Below are 13,986 nucleotides of genomic sequence, written 5' to 3'. Positions count from 1 at the left end.
CTTTCCATACCTCCTTATAGTTTAGTTTCTGATTCTCATTGTATAGAGAATCCATGGTTTTGTTACATAATATATTCCTAAAAATGTGTACAAATGTATTGAGTCTGTGGAATAGGATACACCTAGGTTGTAGTTGAATATTTTTCTGTCTCCAGAGAAATGAATTAATTCACCTCCTTGTTAGAGACATTCTTTGATAATGCAGTCCTTGCGTTTAACCCAATTTATTTCATTGTCCTCTTTTACACACAGTCAACCAGCTTGGGTGGTCAGTGAACACCTACGAAGCACTCAAACCTCGTCCCTTGCAACTTGGTGTCCAGATCACGCCCATTCATGACAGAGGCATATCGCATTCATGGGACCCGGGCTTCTCTTCAGCACTTTCAACTTTGCTTCTTCCACTTATTTTTGTGTACGAATAAAATGCCACAGAATATTCACATATTGCACGGTGATGTTTACCATTACCTGAGAGTAGGTTTTGCCATGTTATCAATCTAAACGTTCATTAGAGGATGTACCAAAAAAAAAAAAAAAAAAAAAAAAAAAAAAAAAAAAACCACCTAGATTTGGCATCCAAAAGGGAATTTAAAGATTTTGAATGTAATAAAAAAAAAACCTTTTGTCAAAATCAAACATCCTTACTATTGAGACTATTCATAATATAAACAGGAGCCAGACCATATCAACATTGTAATTTTTTTGTTCTCCTTTTATGTCACATCTTCTTATTGCCCTGAAATAAGTGACCAGGGGAGTAGAGGAACCACTGCAGGGACTGAATAACGGCTGCTATGTAACAGGACTGGTACAATGCAATTTGTACAAACACTGAAGGACGAGGCAGGAGTGGATTTTATGTCAAAAGAAAACAAAACTCAAGACTCCAGAAACTGCTAAGTTCAATAAACATCATTGTTTTCTGAAGTGAGGCATGGGATTTAGGAAGAACATTGGATGATCAGAAAAGGACCTAATAAAAGTGTACTTAAATGGATCATTACTAATGTGGTTTTTATATACCTGTGTGAAACGGAGAATAATTTCATGGGAAACATCCAGCTTTCTGATATTTCTAAAAGAAACAGTTCTGACACTAATTTCACTACATAATTAGCTGTCATTACAGACTCATGCTTTAAAGGCAGGTTTATGTGACAGGGACTTGGAATGAATGACATATTTAAGGCTCTACATTCTCTGCCCAGTTTTACTGAGCATGGTGGCAAGAATGTGTAAGGAAGGAGGTGTACAACTACTCCTATTAAGGTCCCTCCTTCGGACCCCTCAGCAGAGCAGAAGTCAAGGATCCCACCCCACCCCACCCCCGCCTCAGGCCAGAACTAAGACTTTAAAGGCTAGGGCAACAAGTGGAGTTCCTGGCATCCCGAGTTCCGGTTCCCAACCATGTTTAGATGTTTTCTGTCAACACCACTGCTTGGAAAGCATACTGCAGTATAAATGCCCAGACTGAAAGTAGTACCGTGCCTGGAAGCTATGAAGGGAGGAAACCTCTGAGAGGCCAGCAGCCAATCTGTAGACCCCGGCACTCCCTGAGAGAGAGACTGGGTATTTGGAGATCAAAACTGTGGCGGTCTAGAACCTGCAGGTCCTGAGTCCAGGCCCAGGTCTCCCTCTAACCAACAGGCTACTCTCGGTTCCAGACTCCTGTGGGACCTCACTGGCCTTCTGTATCAGAAGAGTCAGAATCAATCCCCCCTTAATGTGCTGACTGCTTTATTCTCAGTTTGTGGTAGGTGACTGGTGCTAGCACCTTCTGAATATATAGAAAACCTGAACAATTATTTAAAAATGGGGCTCTGATCTTCTTACTTGAAAGTATAAGTCTTATCATAAACATTTCTTTTTTTTTTTAATTTATTTGACAGGTAGAGTTATAGACAGAGAGAGAGAGAGAGACAGAGAGAAAGGTCTTCCTTCTGTTGGTTCACTCCCCCAATGGCCGCCACAGCCGGAACTACGCCGATCCAAAGTCAGGAGCCAGGTGCTTCCTCCTGGTCTCCCATGCGGGTGCAGGGACCCAAGCACTTGGGCCATCCTCCACTGCCTTCCCGGGCCACAGCAGAGAACTGGACTAGAAGAGGAGCAACCAGGACTAGAACCCGGCACCCATATGGGTTGCCAGGGCCACAGGCAGAGGATTAACCAAGTGAGCCATGGTGCCGGCCCCCCAATCATAAACATTTCTAGAATTTAGGCTAGACTAGCAAATACAGGAGAACTAATATAAGTGCATTTCAGTAAAATCATTTGTAAAGTACATTTTTGACTGATCTTCTCAAGCTTCTGATATGCAAAATTAGAAGCACCCTGACCAGGCCTTTCTCCTTTTGGCTAACAAGTATCTGGGTCAATACACTTGGCAATGGTGAATACAATCCTTAGTCTTTCACTTCTCCGTGCTTTAATAATGTCTTCTTCAAGGACAACCCAAACAAGCAGGGCTGCAAACACCCCCCATGAGGGTGGATCCTGAAGTCTGGAGTCACTAACGGGCTGAGAACTGCAGTCTGAAGGGCCTGCGGCAGGCAGGCTGGCGGAGTGGAATCAGCGGCCTCTGGGTGGAACAGGTGGCGGAGGATGGAACGTCTCCCTGGTTGGAGGCCTGAAATGGAAGACAAAGCAACGCCATTTTAAAAATCATTTGATTAAATAGCTTTCAGGCACCCACAACTTGTGGTACACTTGGTAATGCCATGCAAAGGAAACGCTCCTCTGTCAATGAGACGGGACACGCCTCCGAACACCTGAGCGACATATGCTAGCTGTATCTCCCGTTCCAGCTGCACAATTAGATGTCTAGGGAGCTTTTATTTATTTATTTGAGAAGCAGAGAGCCAGACAGAGAGCTCCCATCCCCTGGTTCATTCCCCAGAAGCCTGCCGTGGCTGGAGTGGGCCTGGAGCTAGGAGCCCAGAATTCAACCCAGGCCTCCGATGTGGGTGGCAGGAACTGGTTTCCTTGAGCCATCACTGCTGCCTGCTCGGGTCTGTACTAGTAGGGAGCTAGAGTCAGAAGCTGGAGCCAGGGATCAAACTCAGATGCTCTGACATGGACTTGGGTGTCTTATCCTCTAGAGCAATTGCCTACCCCAATGGAGCTTTTAAACATAAAAAATAGGGGCCAGCACTGTGGCACAGTGGGTTAAGCCAGACTTGTGATTCTAGCATCCCATATCAGAGCACCAGTTCCAGCTCCAGCTTCTCTGCTTCCCACCCAGCTCCCTGCTGATGTGCCTGGAGAAGCTGCAGATGGCCCAGTGTTTGTGCCCCTGCCACCCACCTGGGAGAACCATTTGCAAATCTGGGCTCCTGGCTTTGGTCTGACCCAGACAGTCAGGTTGTAGTCATTTGGGAGTAAACCAGTGGAGGACCTCTCTCTTTCTTTCTCTTTCTCTCTGCCTTTCAATAAAGATATAAATCTTTAAAAATAAAAATAATTAAAAAGTAAACAATTTTCAGGCTCTATCCCAGACTCAGTCCACCATTAATCTCTAGGGGCTAGGGCACAAACAACAAAATGTTTTAATAGTTTTAGTAGTGTCCTTCCCGGCCGGCGCTATGGCTCACTAGGCTGATCCTCTGCCTGCGGCACTGGCACCCCGGGTTCTAGTCCCGGTTGGGGTGCTGGGTACTAGTCCTGGTTGCTCCTCTTCCAGTCCAGCTCTCTGCTGTGGCCCGGGAAGGCAGTGGAGGATGGCCCAAGTGCTTGGGCGCCTGCAATTGCATGGGAGACCAGGAGGAAGCATCCGGCTCCTGGCTTAGGATCGATGCAGCGCCGGCCATGGTGGCCATTGGGGGAGTGAACCAACAGAATAAAGACCATTCTCTCCATCTCTCTAACTGTCTAACTCTGCCTGTCAAAAAAAAAAAAAAAAAAAAAAATAGTGTCCTTCCCCAAACCAGCTATATTTACCATGCCTTTTATTTTCTAATTCTTTGTTATCTCGATCCTTGCTGATCCTGGAAAGACTGCCCATCCCAAGGTGAGCTTATTCCCAGAGATAGCAAACACATGCCTTTCACATGCAAACCAACCAATGCAGATGCAAATCACAACCCCCTCCTCTGGGTCACTATGCACCTGCCTCTATCACCCCTGGCCAGGTACCAGCCGACCAGGGACAGCCCCCACTTTCCAGAGCCCACTGCTATGACTCAAACTAGCCAATCCTAAGTCTGCTTACCCTGTCGCCTCTGGTTCTTCTCTTGGAATCCACAGTAAAGGCTTTGTTCTCATTTCCCCCGCCCTCTCTGTGTGTCCTGACCAACCCTGGTGTGCACTGTGTGCTCTCCCACATCAACAGGGTGATGTGGCCCCTCCTCTTGGGAACTGTGAGTATAATAATCTTTCTTGTGGAAGTTGTTACCTGATCTGTTGACTCTGCCATTTCTAAATAATAATAAAACCTCGAGTTTAGGGGCTGGTGTTGTGGCCCAGTGAGTTAAGTCACATTACATACTGGAGTGGCAGTCTGCTTGCAATCTAGCTCCCTGCTAGTGCATCTGGAAAAGCAATGGAAGATGGTCCAAGTAGTTGGGTCCCTGGCATTCATGTGAGAGACCCAGATGGAGCTCCCGGCTTCAATCTGGCCTAGCACCTACTGCTGCAGCCATCTGGGGAGTAAGCCAGTGGACAGAAGATTTCTCTTTGACTCTGCCTTCAGATAAATAAAATAAATACTAAATAAATAAATAAATAAATGAACCTAGATTTTAAAACACTAGTGATTCTAACAGGAAGCCAGGCAGGAGACACACTGCAGTAGAGAGGTTGCTGAGGGAGGAACTGAGAACTTTCAAAATCTGCTTCTCATGACTACTTCCTCGGGAGACCAGGGTGTGTTATCCCAGCTCTGGGTCTGCTTTCCATGTTATTCCTGGGGGGGGGGGGGGTTTGCACAGTCCCAAGTGACATCTCAGGTGGCCCATTTACAGATAGGTTCAACCATTACAGATAGCATTTCCACAAGTGTACTGTAAAACCAATATTTAATTCTCTTGGAAGCAAGTCAATAAGTCAAGAAAGAGAGCTTTGTCAGGTGCTACAACCGAACAGGGCTCCCCTGGAGTTGCACACTTGAGGACCGACTGAATCAATGAGTAAATATTTACCAAATGTCTCTTGAAAGCAGGTTTTGTGTAGATCAAGGAAATGACAGCAGGGTTTGGAAAGCAGAGGCCGGCTCAGGGACAAGAAAGAGAGGTAGAGGCGGAAAAGAATAACCACAGACGTCCTCAGGAAATCGGCAGCAGATGATTTCGTGTGATTGTCACCGAGGGACCGAGCGTTAAGAGTGAAACAGCGTCCTTCCATCTCCCCAGCCTGCCCTATGAACCAGGGCTCAGAGCAGCTATTACCCGAGCTCATTCAGCTGCCCCCCCTCCCTCCCCCGCTTCCTCCTTTCTCTCAAACATTTGTCTGCTGGGCATTCACCCCGGTATGATCTGTAACAGCAAACACAACTGGTACAGAACCACCCTGAAGATGCTGTAAGTGAACAGACAGCAGGCAGCCTCTCTAAACCGTACTGAACCTCTGGACAAGGAAACTGAGAATGACAATCTATGAGGCCGTGCAGCAGATGCATTTACGCATACATCTGTGTGTGTGTGTGTGTGTGTGTGCAGATTCAACTTCTCAGAAACTGTTCTCTCTCTGCCAAGCAGAGGTAACGATGCCTGCGCTGGAGAACTGGCTGAGGCTTAAAGGGAACTGGAAAGCAGGTAGCACAGCTTCTGGCTTGGAACAGGCACTCAAGAAGAAAAGCTCACAACCTGGCTGTGCGTGTTCCAGGTCTACTCTGAGATCTTGAGGCAGGCACAATCCCTGAGCCACTACCAGGGTTCAGGGCTTGGGGAAGGGACAGGCTGGTGCCTCCACCTTAGGCAGGGAGCTCCTGAGCAGAAGTCACTCCATTTTGCACGGGCCGTGTTTGGGATAACTGTGGGACACCTGGGTGGAGGTCCCCAGCCGAGAGTAGGCAGGAGGTTGAGTTAGGGGTGGGGGCTTGCAGTCCATGTCTGCTGGTGGCAATGAGCAGAGGAGAGGACTGGAAGAGGGATGGTGTGATGAATGGGATGCAGGCTGTGCCCACCAGTGCTGCTGGTGGGAGGGAGGATTCAGGAAAGCACCAGAGGAGGAGTGAGGACAGGGACTCCGAGGTCAGCTTCCCCTCCTGTCTGTAAGCAGGTCAACAGCAAAGTCCCTCAGATGGGAGGCCTGCTTTAACCTCTGCTCAAAAATCCCCTCCTTTTATTATGAACATTGTATGCGTCCTTACAAACCAATTGCATACTTGCAAATCTTTTTTCACACCAAAAATGCACACAAACGCCAAGTCTGATCAATTACAGACCTCCTTGCAGACACTGTTTCTTTACCAAAGGTGTTTTCCTTCTTCTCTCTCCCATCCTTATTGTGACAGGCCTCCAGACTCCCCGGGTAATCCACCTGCATCTCTTCTTACCCACGGACAGGCATCCCAGTTTCTAGCCTTTAATCTCTAGATCCCATTTCCCTGTTCTGCTCCTGTTCTCTTCCCTTAACAAAATCCTGCAGTACAGTATTTCTGTAGCCATACTTTCAAGCTGACAACACTTTTATGCGGGTAGAATTAGATAACTGCCTCCAAAGCCCTCTACCTTCGGGACTAAAAGGCCTCGGACATTGCATCTCCTCCCAACACCCAGGCTTCCTGGGGCAGGTGTAACAGTGACGAAGAGAGGGGGTCCTGGAGTCAGGCACACGGGGGTTGCCACACAGAGCAAGTCTCAACTCAATCTCAAGCTCCGGTTTCTGTATCTGCAAAATGGGCTAACACCCATATCTACCTCACATGGTTAAGGACAGAATTAGATGAGGTAATGTTTTTAGTATGTTTAGTGTAGTACCTGCCACATAGTAAACTCTCAATACTTAGCATTTACTATCATAGTTGCCCTTGGTAGCCCTCCTCCCCAGCCACCAAGTATATTAAGAATTTTTAAGCAACAAAATATAATGCAAATTCAAGGATTGGAATAGATTGTTACCAAGATTCCCTCTAGGACTGATATTCTAATATATGCCCCCTAGTCTACACCAAGGAAGCACACCGGGTGAATGCGGTACAACCTGGTGCTGTGGAAATTGTGTGCGCCGTGGGTGTCAGTTCGCCCCTGTTGCTGGGAGCAACAGAGAAAGTGGGAAACAGCAAAAGGAGAAATGGGGAGATGGTTAGCATAGGGTCAGCTTCTCTTTCCAGTTCACTGGGAGGAGGGCCTCCTTGCTATACCTTCCCCAATTCTATTGAACTTCATTTAAGCTAGGATGTTCAAAATGCAGAAAAAAATCCTGGCTGATACAAAAGCTTCCTCATTTATCCTTCTTCTCCCCTCCTCCCAAAACATACCGCGTCTCAAACATCAAAGAATGAGACTCCCAAGACAAAGGCTCCTTTCTGCATTGAGAGACACATGAGCCAGCTCTGACTGCATTCGCCACCACTCTGCACCACCATACAAAGAGGCCCGTGCTCCACATGCAGACGGACACACATCGAGCCCAGTGCAAACCTCAGGCTCTGTAGTATCTTGCTCACCTCCAGGTCTCCAGATGTTTCTTCCTCTGATGTATTAAAAACCACTTACATTGTTAAGCTCTCGCAATAGGCTAGGAACCCAATCAACCCTTAGAGCTCTATGAGGAAGTTGTAAACATCCCCATTTTATGGACAAGGCAAGTGAGGCACGTGAAAGTCAAACAAGCCACCCAAGCTCGAGAGCAGTTGCTGGAGAACTGGCCCCAGGACTGTGGCTCTGGAGCCAGCCTCGCCCCCAGGACACCGTGCTGCTTCTCGTCTGCATTTTTATTTCCAATTCCTTCTCATCGCCTGTTCCTCAAAGGCCACGGTTCCCACAACAAAGCCAAGGAAATGTGCTAGTAGGGAGCTGAATTCTAGTCAAATAGATAAAAAATTACTAAAAAGTTGATGTTCATCAGTGTACTTCACTTATGAAATACTACACACCGGGGCTGGTGCTGGGGCCTAGCAGGTAAGGCTGCCGCCTGCAGTGCTAGCATCCTACATGGGCACTGACGCGAGTCCTGGCAGCTCCACTTCTGATCCAGCTCCCTGATGATGTGTCTGGGAAAGCAGCAGAAGATGGTCCAAGATCTTGGGCCCCCGCACCCAGGTGGGAGGCCTGGGAGAAGCTCCTGGCTCCTGGCTACGGATCGGCCCAGCTCCAGCCATTGTGGCCATTTGGGGAGTGAACTGGCAGATGGAGGACTGATTCTCTGATTCTCTCTCTCTCTCTCTCTCTCTGTGTGTGTGTGTGTGTGTGTGTGTCTTTGCCTCTGCCTCTCTGTAACTCTGCCTTTCAAATAAATAAATAAATCTTAAAAAAAAAAAAAAGAAAAATTGCACACGCAACTTGAGTAATGCATCACTGAAATCACTCAGGTCCACACTGACACGTCAGGAGCAGGCGTTTCCCTCATCTCTGCACTCATACTTAGTTGCCGCAGATGTCCCCAAACCACCCCCGCCCCTAGAATTCGGAGAGTGAGGGGGAATCATCCTGTCAGCTTCAGTGTTACCTCTGGGAGGCAGCTCGGGGAGGCACCCTAGGGGGCCGCTCCGTGGCCATGGTGGCTGTTCCATCCACTTGGGGGCCAGGACTCCGACTTCTCGTAACCTCTGGGACTTCATTATCCTATGGCCAACAAGATGAGAAAGGAGGGTGGAAATTATGTTATGCCCCCAGCTCAGCTGAACACCCCTCCCACAACCTCTCATCCCTCCTTAGGCTGTGGCTGAGGCTTGGTCATGAACTGATAATGGACCCAGCGACACTGGCGGCTTTCCACTTCCTCCCAGAGTCACTGCAGAAGACAATCTGGACAAATTAGCATCAATCACCTAAATTCTAAATCTCTGTTACTCAAAGTGTGGTGTGTGGCCCATCTACATGGGCACTGCCTAGGAGCTTGTTAGAAATGCCCACCTAGGGCCCTTTCTCAAGAGTCTTCAGGGTTGGTAGCAGCCCTGGTAAGTCCTTCCGACTTGTCCCAGTCAGTGGTCACAGGATCAGGGCAGACTCACTGACTCAAACTGGGCCGACCTGGAGTGCAGTCCCTGCCTAAAGCGAACTTCTGTTTACCAATATTTACCAATTTTGCCACAAACCTCTGTCTGTCTATCTATCTATCTATCTATGTATATCTATCTATCCATCCATCCATCTATCCATCCATCCATCCATCCATCCATCCATCTCATTCCTTTGTTTCCTTTCTTTCTAGTCAAGGCAAAATTCACCTAACATTAACCATTTCAAAATGAACCATTTTGTGGCATTGATACATTCACAGTGTCATGCGGTCACCAACTGTCTCTCGTCTCAAACCCTGTCCATCATCCCCAAAGGAAACTCAGTAAGCAGTTTCTTCCCACTTCCCACTCCCACCAGCCCCTGGCAACTACCAGCCTGCATTCTGTCTCTGTGGGATCACCCACTCTGGGTATTTCATACACGTGACCCCTGTGTCTGCCTCCTGCCTCCTGGATTCCAGCCTCTGGCGGAGATGAGCCCTGGAACAGACAGATGGGCGTGGTCCCGGACCTCACCTCGTTGTCCCCTTCCATCCCGCTGCTCACGCTGAGGAGACTCCGCGTGCTGGATCGGTTGCTCGCACTGCCTGCAGGGCAGAAACAAGATCAGCCGGACTGTGGGTTCTCTCAGGCTGAAACAAAATGCAGGGCTCCAGCACTGACAGTTTTACTGTTAGAATTAACACATAGGCCGTGAATACGGGGTTCTGCAACATGTGGCCATCTTATACCGTTTTATCAAAGTTTTGTTTTCTTACAGCGTAAAAGGAAATAGCCCACTTTTTATCACTTATTTTTCTGTTTTATAGCTACCATTTACTGAGACTTAACACACATTAAGTATAAAAAAACAGGATTGCCACTTAATCCTTAGGAAAACCCTACTTCATATTAGTGCTCTCATTTGACAGACAGGGAAGCAGACGTGCTCAGATTCTCAGTGGCTCAGCAGTATCTCCAAATTCTGCAAACTAATTTTGTTGTTGCATTTTTTTTACTTCTTTTGGAATTACAGCAAATATGTTCACGCATTATATGTGCAGATACACTCTCTAATAAAGGGCCAGCCACTCTAACACAAACAAAACACAAACGCAAAGCACAAATTCAAAAAATACATTTCTGTTCACGGAAGGAACTCTGACCATGCGAGTTTAGGTGCTCAAGGCTTCTGAGTTGGGAATCAATGACTTACATCCTTCGATTAGTGCTATCTGATAGAACTTGCCAGCAATGTTCTGTTGTGTACCATCTAATATGTGAAACTTGGAGACTACAACCAAGGAAATGCATTCTGAATTTTATTTAGTTTTAATTAACATAAATTTAAATATAAATGTGTGGCCAAGGGCTACTGTACTGGTCAGCACAGTACCAGAGCAAGCTCAAGCACGTGGTGCTCTAGTGACCAAGGAACAGGACTAACCAACTATAACATGCTGGGTTTAACTTGAATTTACCAATGTCGCCACTAACAGTATTGACAGCTCTTAGTTTTGCAGGCTTTCTACTTCAACTAGCTACCAATCCTACTAGTCTACTATAATACTAGTAAGCAGTCATAATTTTGACTTAATTTATGGCATCAATGTTGACCTAATTAATTTAGATGCTAGCTTGTACAGCAGGTTATGATAATAGCTTTGGATTATACCTGGAGAGAATATTTTAAATTGAAAACAATGTGCCAAGGGTCAGATATTTGGTACAGCAGCTAAGATGCCACTTGCGGGCTGTTGTGGTGCAGTGGGTTAATCCACAGTTTGGGAGCCCCACATCCCATATCAGAGTGTCAGCTTGAGTCCCAGCTACTCTGCTTTTAATTCAGTCCATGGGAAGGTAGCAGCAGAAAATGGCCCAAGTATTTATGAACACCAAGTACTTGCCACCCACAAAGGAGACCTGAATGGATTTCTAGGCTCCTGGATTTTGCCTGACCCAGGCCCAGCTGTTACAGGCATTTGGGGGGTAAACCAGCAGATGGGAGATAAAAGATAAGTTAAAATCAATGTGTCAAACTATTTTGTTTGGGGCCGGTGCTGTGGCATAGCTGTTCCACTTCCAATCCAGCTCTCTGACATGGCTTGGGAAAGCAGTGGAAGATGGCCCAAGTCCTTGGGCCCCTGCACCCACATGGGAGACCTGGAAGAAGTTCCTGGCTCCTGGCTTCGGATCAGCTCAGCTCCAGCTGTTGCAGCCATCTGGAGAGTGAACCAATGGATGGAAGACCTCTCTCTCTCTCTCTGCCTCTCCTTCTCTCTCTGTCTAACTCTGACTTTCAAATAAATAAATCAATCTTTAAAAACAAATATTTTGTTCACTTGGCCACACTGTCCTTTCTCCCCACTTCCCCAGCCCACATCTGTCCATAAGTCTAAAATCTCCTCTGTCTCTATGCTCAGGACACATGATGCCAAACCTCTCCAGATTTACGCAACTAAAAGTAACCCCTCAGGCCTAGAGGCTATCCACTTCATTGATAACTGCTCATCAAGTTCCCTCCCAGTGAACTAAACTTTTTTTTTATTAAGATGTATTCTAATTTTATTATGTATTCTTATTTTATTAAGATGTATTTTTTATTAAGATGTATCCTTGGGCCCTTTTCTTCTGCTTTCCCAGGCCATAGCAGAAAGCTGGATCGGAAATGGAGCAGTTGGGACTTGAACCGGCACCCATATGGGATGCCGGCACGGCAGGTGATGGCTTTATCTGCTAAGCCACAGCATTGGCCCCTAAACTTGTTTTGAAGGTTATCCATTAGCTGGGAATAAAAAAACTGTCACAGGTACTGGCTCTGTGGCTTGGGAAATTCACGCCCATCAGCTCCCATTCACGCCCATCAGCTCCCACCATCCATTCCTGTGGCATCCTTAGATCCTGAGCCTCAGCTCTGACTCAGAGCCATGGTTCCCCTGCTTAATCTGCCCTGGTCCTGTCCCCTCTTGGGGCGAACACCTTGCCCCACACAGCCTCTGTGCTGCACAGTGAGCAGGTGTTTGTGGCCCAGCCCTCCTGACCTTCAGACTTCCCAGAGGGAAGGAGGGCTCTGTCATCCGAGGAGAAGGGTCAGACAGAACTGTATCCATGCTACTCCTACACTTTCTCTCTTCCATTGCAAGCTCCTAAGACAGGCCCTGATTCTTTTTCAGCTTTGTGTCTCCAGTGTTTGGTTTGGCTCCATTTTTTTTTTTTTTTTTGTACAAAGCATTCCCCAATATTTGGTGGATGAATGAATGAGGGTAAAAAATGACCACACATAACATAACCCTTAAGAAAACTGGGCCAGGAGAAAGTCAACAGTGCATCTGTAATGCAACTTTGTTCTCTTTTAAATTTAACATGAATATCAAGGGCTTCAATTTTTACTTATAACCAGATTTAACCTGCAACTATTTTTCTGTGGTTCCCAAGAGCTGACAGCTGTGCCATCATTTAAAATAGTGCCATTTTAGGGTGTGACTCTAGGGCTTGAGGAGCAGCTGGTGGGTCAGAGCTGGGCCACACCCAGTCTTCCTCTCTGTCCTAGGAGCTATTTCCACGTGGCAGGCAGTACTTCTCCATGGTTAAGAGACGGACAATCTAGATGTGAATCTCAGCACCTCTGCTTACTTGCTGAGAGATCCAAGGCAAGGTGCCCAATCTCTTAGAGTCTCCATTTCCTCATGCAGAAACTCACAGCACTGTTGTTTACAATGAATTAGAGCACACGGTACACGCGTGGCACAGGGCCTCCTCTGAATAAGCAGCCATCACTAGCAGCATCAATTCCAAGATGGTAGACTAATCATTAGGGACCCCCCAATGAACCTCACTACCAGCGCTCTCCCCTGCCCCTCCCACTCACCCCTCATCACCACTTCTGGGCTAGCCAGGTGCCCTGCTTTAGCCTGGACATTAGCAAGTGTGATTCAAGCTAGCTTTTATTAATCATTTGTCCTTAGGGCTTGTCCATCTGGAATGCTCCCTTTCCAGATCTTGTTGCCATACAAGAAATTAGGCTACTGAATTAAAGGCCATAGGGAGAGGCCATCTTAGTTGTCCAAAACAAGCTCACAGCTCATCATCTGATGTCACACAGAGGAGAGATGAGCCAGCCCCTCTGAGCCCTGCCCTAGGTGTAGAATCAGCCATCAATGAATGGTTATGTTTCAAGCCATGCTTCAGCATGGTTTGCTGCATAACAAAAGCTAACAGAAATTGTGTAACAGGCTGGGTGTGTCTAGAGCCACAAAGGAGAGTAGAATCCTGTGGTCGGTCATTCAATGACACTTTCTAACCAGATAAGCCAGCTGTCTCTGGGCAATAAACCACTGCACAAGGTAAAAGTACAGCTTACTCTTTCTACCCTGCCCTCACCCTAAGCTATCCCAAGGTAAGACACACACTTGACACATTTTCCACGATACTACTCTAAACGGGAAATGAGCTTTCCCAGTTCATCTTGTTTAATTTCCAGCTCTCGCTCTCCTCCTCTCACCTTGGAAAGCACTTCCCTCACTGGGGAGAATTCTCGCTCTCCTCTCCTCTCCTCTCCTCTCCTCTCCTCTCCTCTCCCATGTATCTGAGAGAAGAACCACCTACTCCTTGCCTCCTCTGCCAGCTGTGATTGCCTGGGAAAACCTCCCCACTTCTGAACTTTTCAGAATTCTTGAATTGTCTCAGTGGGTGATTTGGAAACAAACTATTGCCTCTTTTGTCCCACCTGGACTTCCCAGGTGGTCGAGGGACAGGCTTTGGCTCTGTTTTGACAGTTGTTGGTGGCAGGAACTTTAGCCTGGAAGAGGCTAAATCCTACCTTTGCTACCTACTGGCTGTGTGACCTTGGCAAAAATTCTTTCTCTCTCTGGGCTGCAAATGCCCTA

At 47.1% G+C, this 13,986-nt stretch overlaps 1 protein-coding gene across 6 annotated transcripts in view; it reads right to left on the bottom strand.

Annotated features, from left to right (window-relative positions):
- Positions 1-1,863: 1,863 nt before the first annotated feature.
- PIK3AP1 (phosphoinositide-3-kinase adaptor protein 1) overlaps positions 1,864-13,986 on the bottom strand; it is a 218,201-nt gene continuing 206,078 nt past the window's right edge. For all 6 annotated transcript variants that reach the window (XM_070057477.1, XM_070057476.1, XM_070057480.1 and 3 more), the window contains 3 exons: positions 9,638-9,708; positions 8,608-8,723; positions 1,864-2,629 (listed from right to left, as the gene is read on the bottom strand). In XM_070057477.1, coding sequence (XP_069913578.1) covers positions 2,572-2,629; positions 8,608-8,723; positions 9,638-9,708 — 245 coding nt within the window. In that variant the 3' untranslated portion in view covers positions 1,864-2,571. The remainder of the gene's footprint in view (positions 2,630-8,607; positions 8,724-9,637; positions 9,709-13,986) is intronic.

Source organism: Oryctolagus cuniculus, chromosome 15, assembly GCF_964237555.1.
Source record: "Oryctolagus cuniculus chromosome 15, mOryCun1.1, whole genome shotgun sequence".
In the NCBI taxonomy this organism is placed as follows: Eukaryota; Metazoa; Chordata; class Mammalia; order Lagomorpha; family Leporidae; genus Oryctolagus; species Oryctolagus cuniculus.
This window is presented reverse-complemented; position numbering and strand designations above follow the sequence as displayed.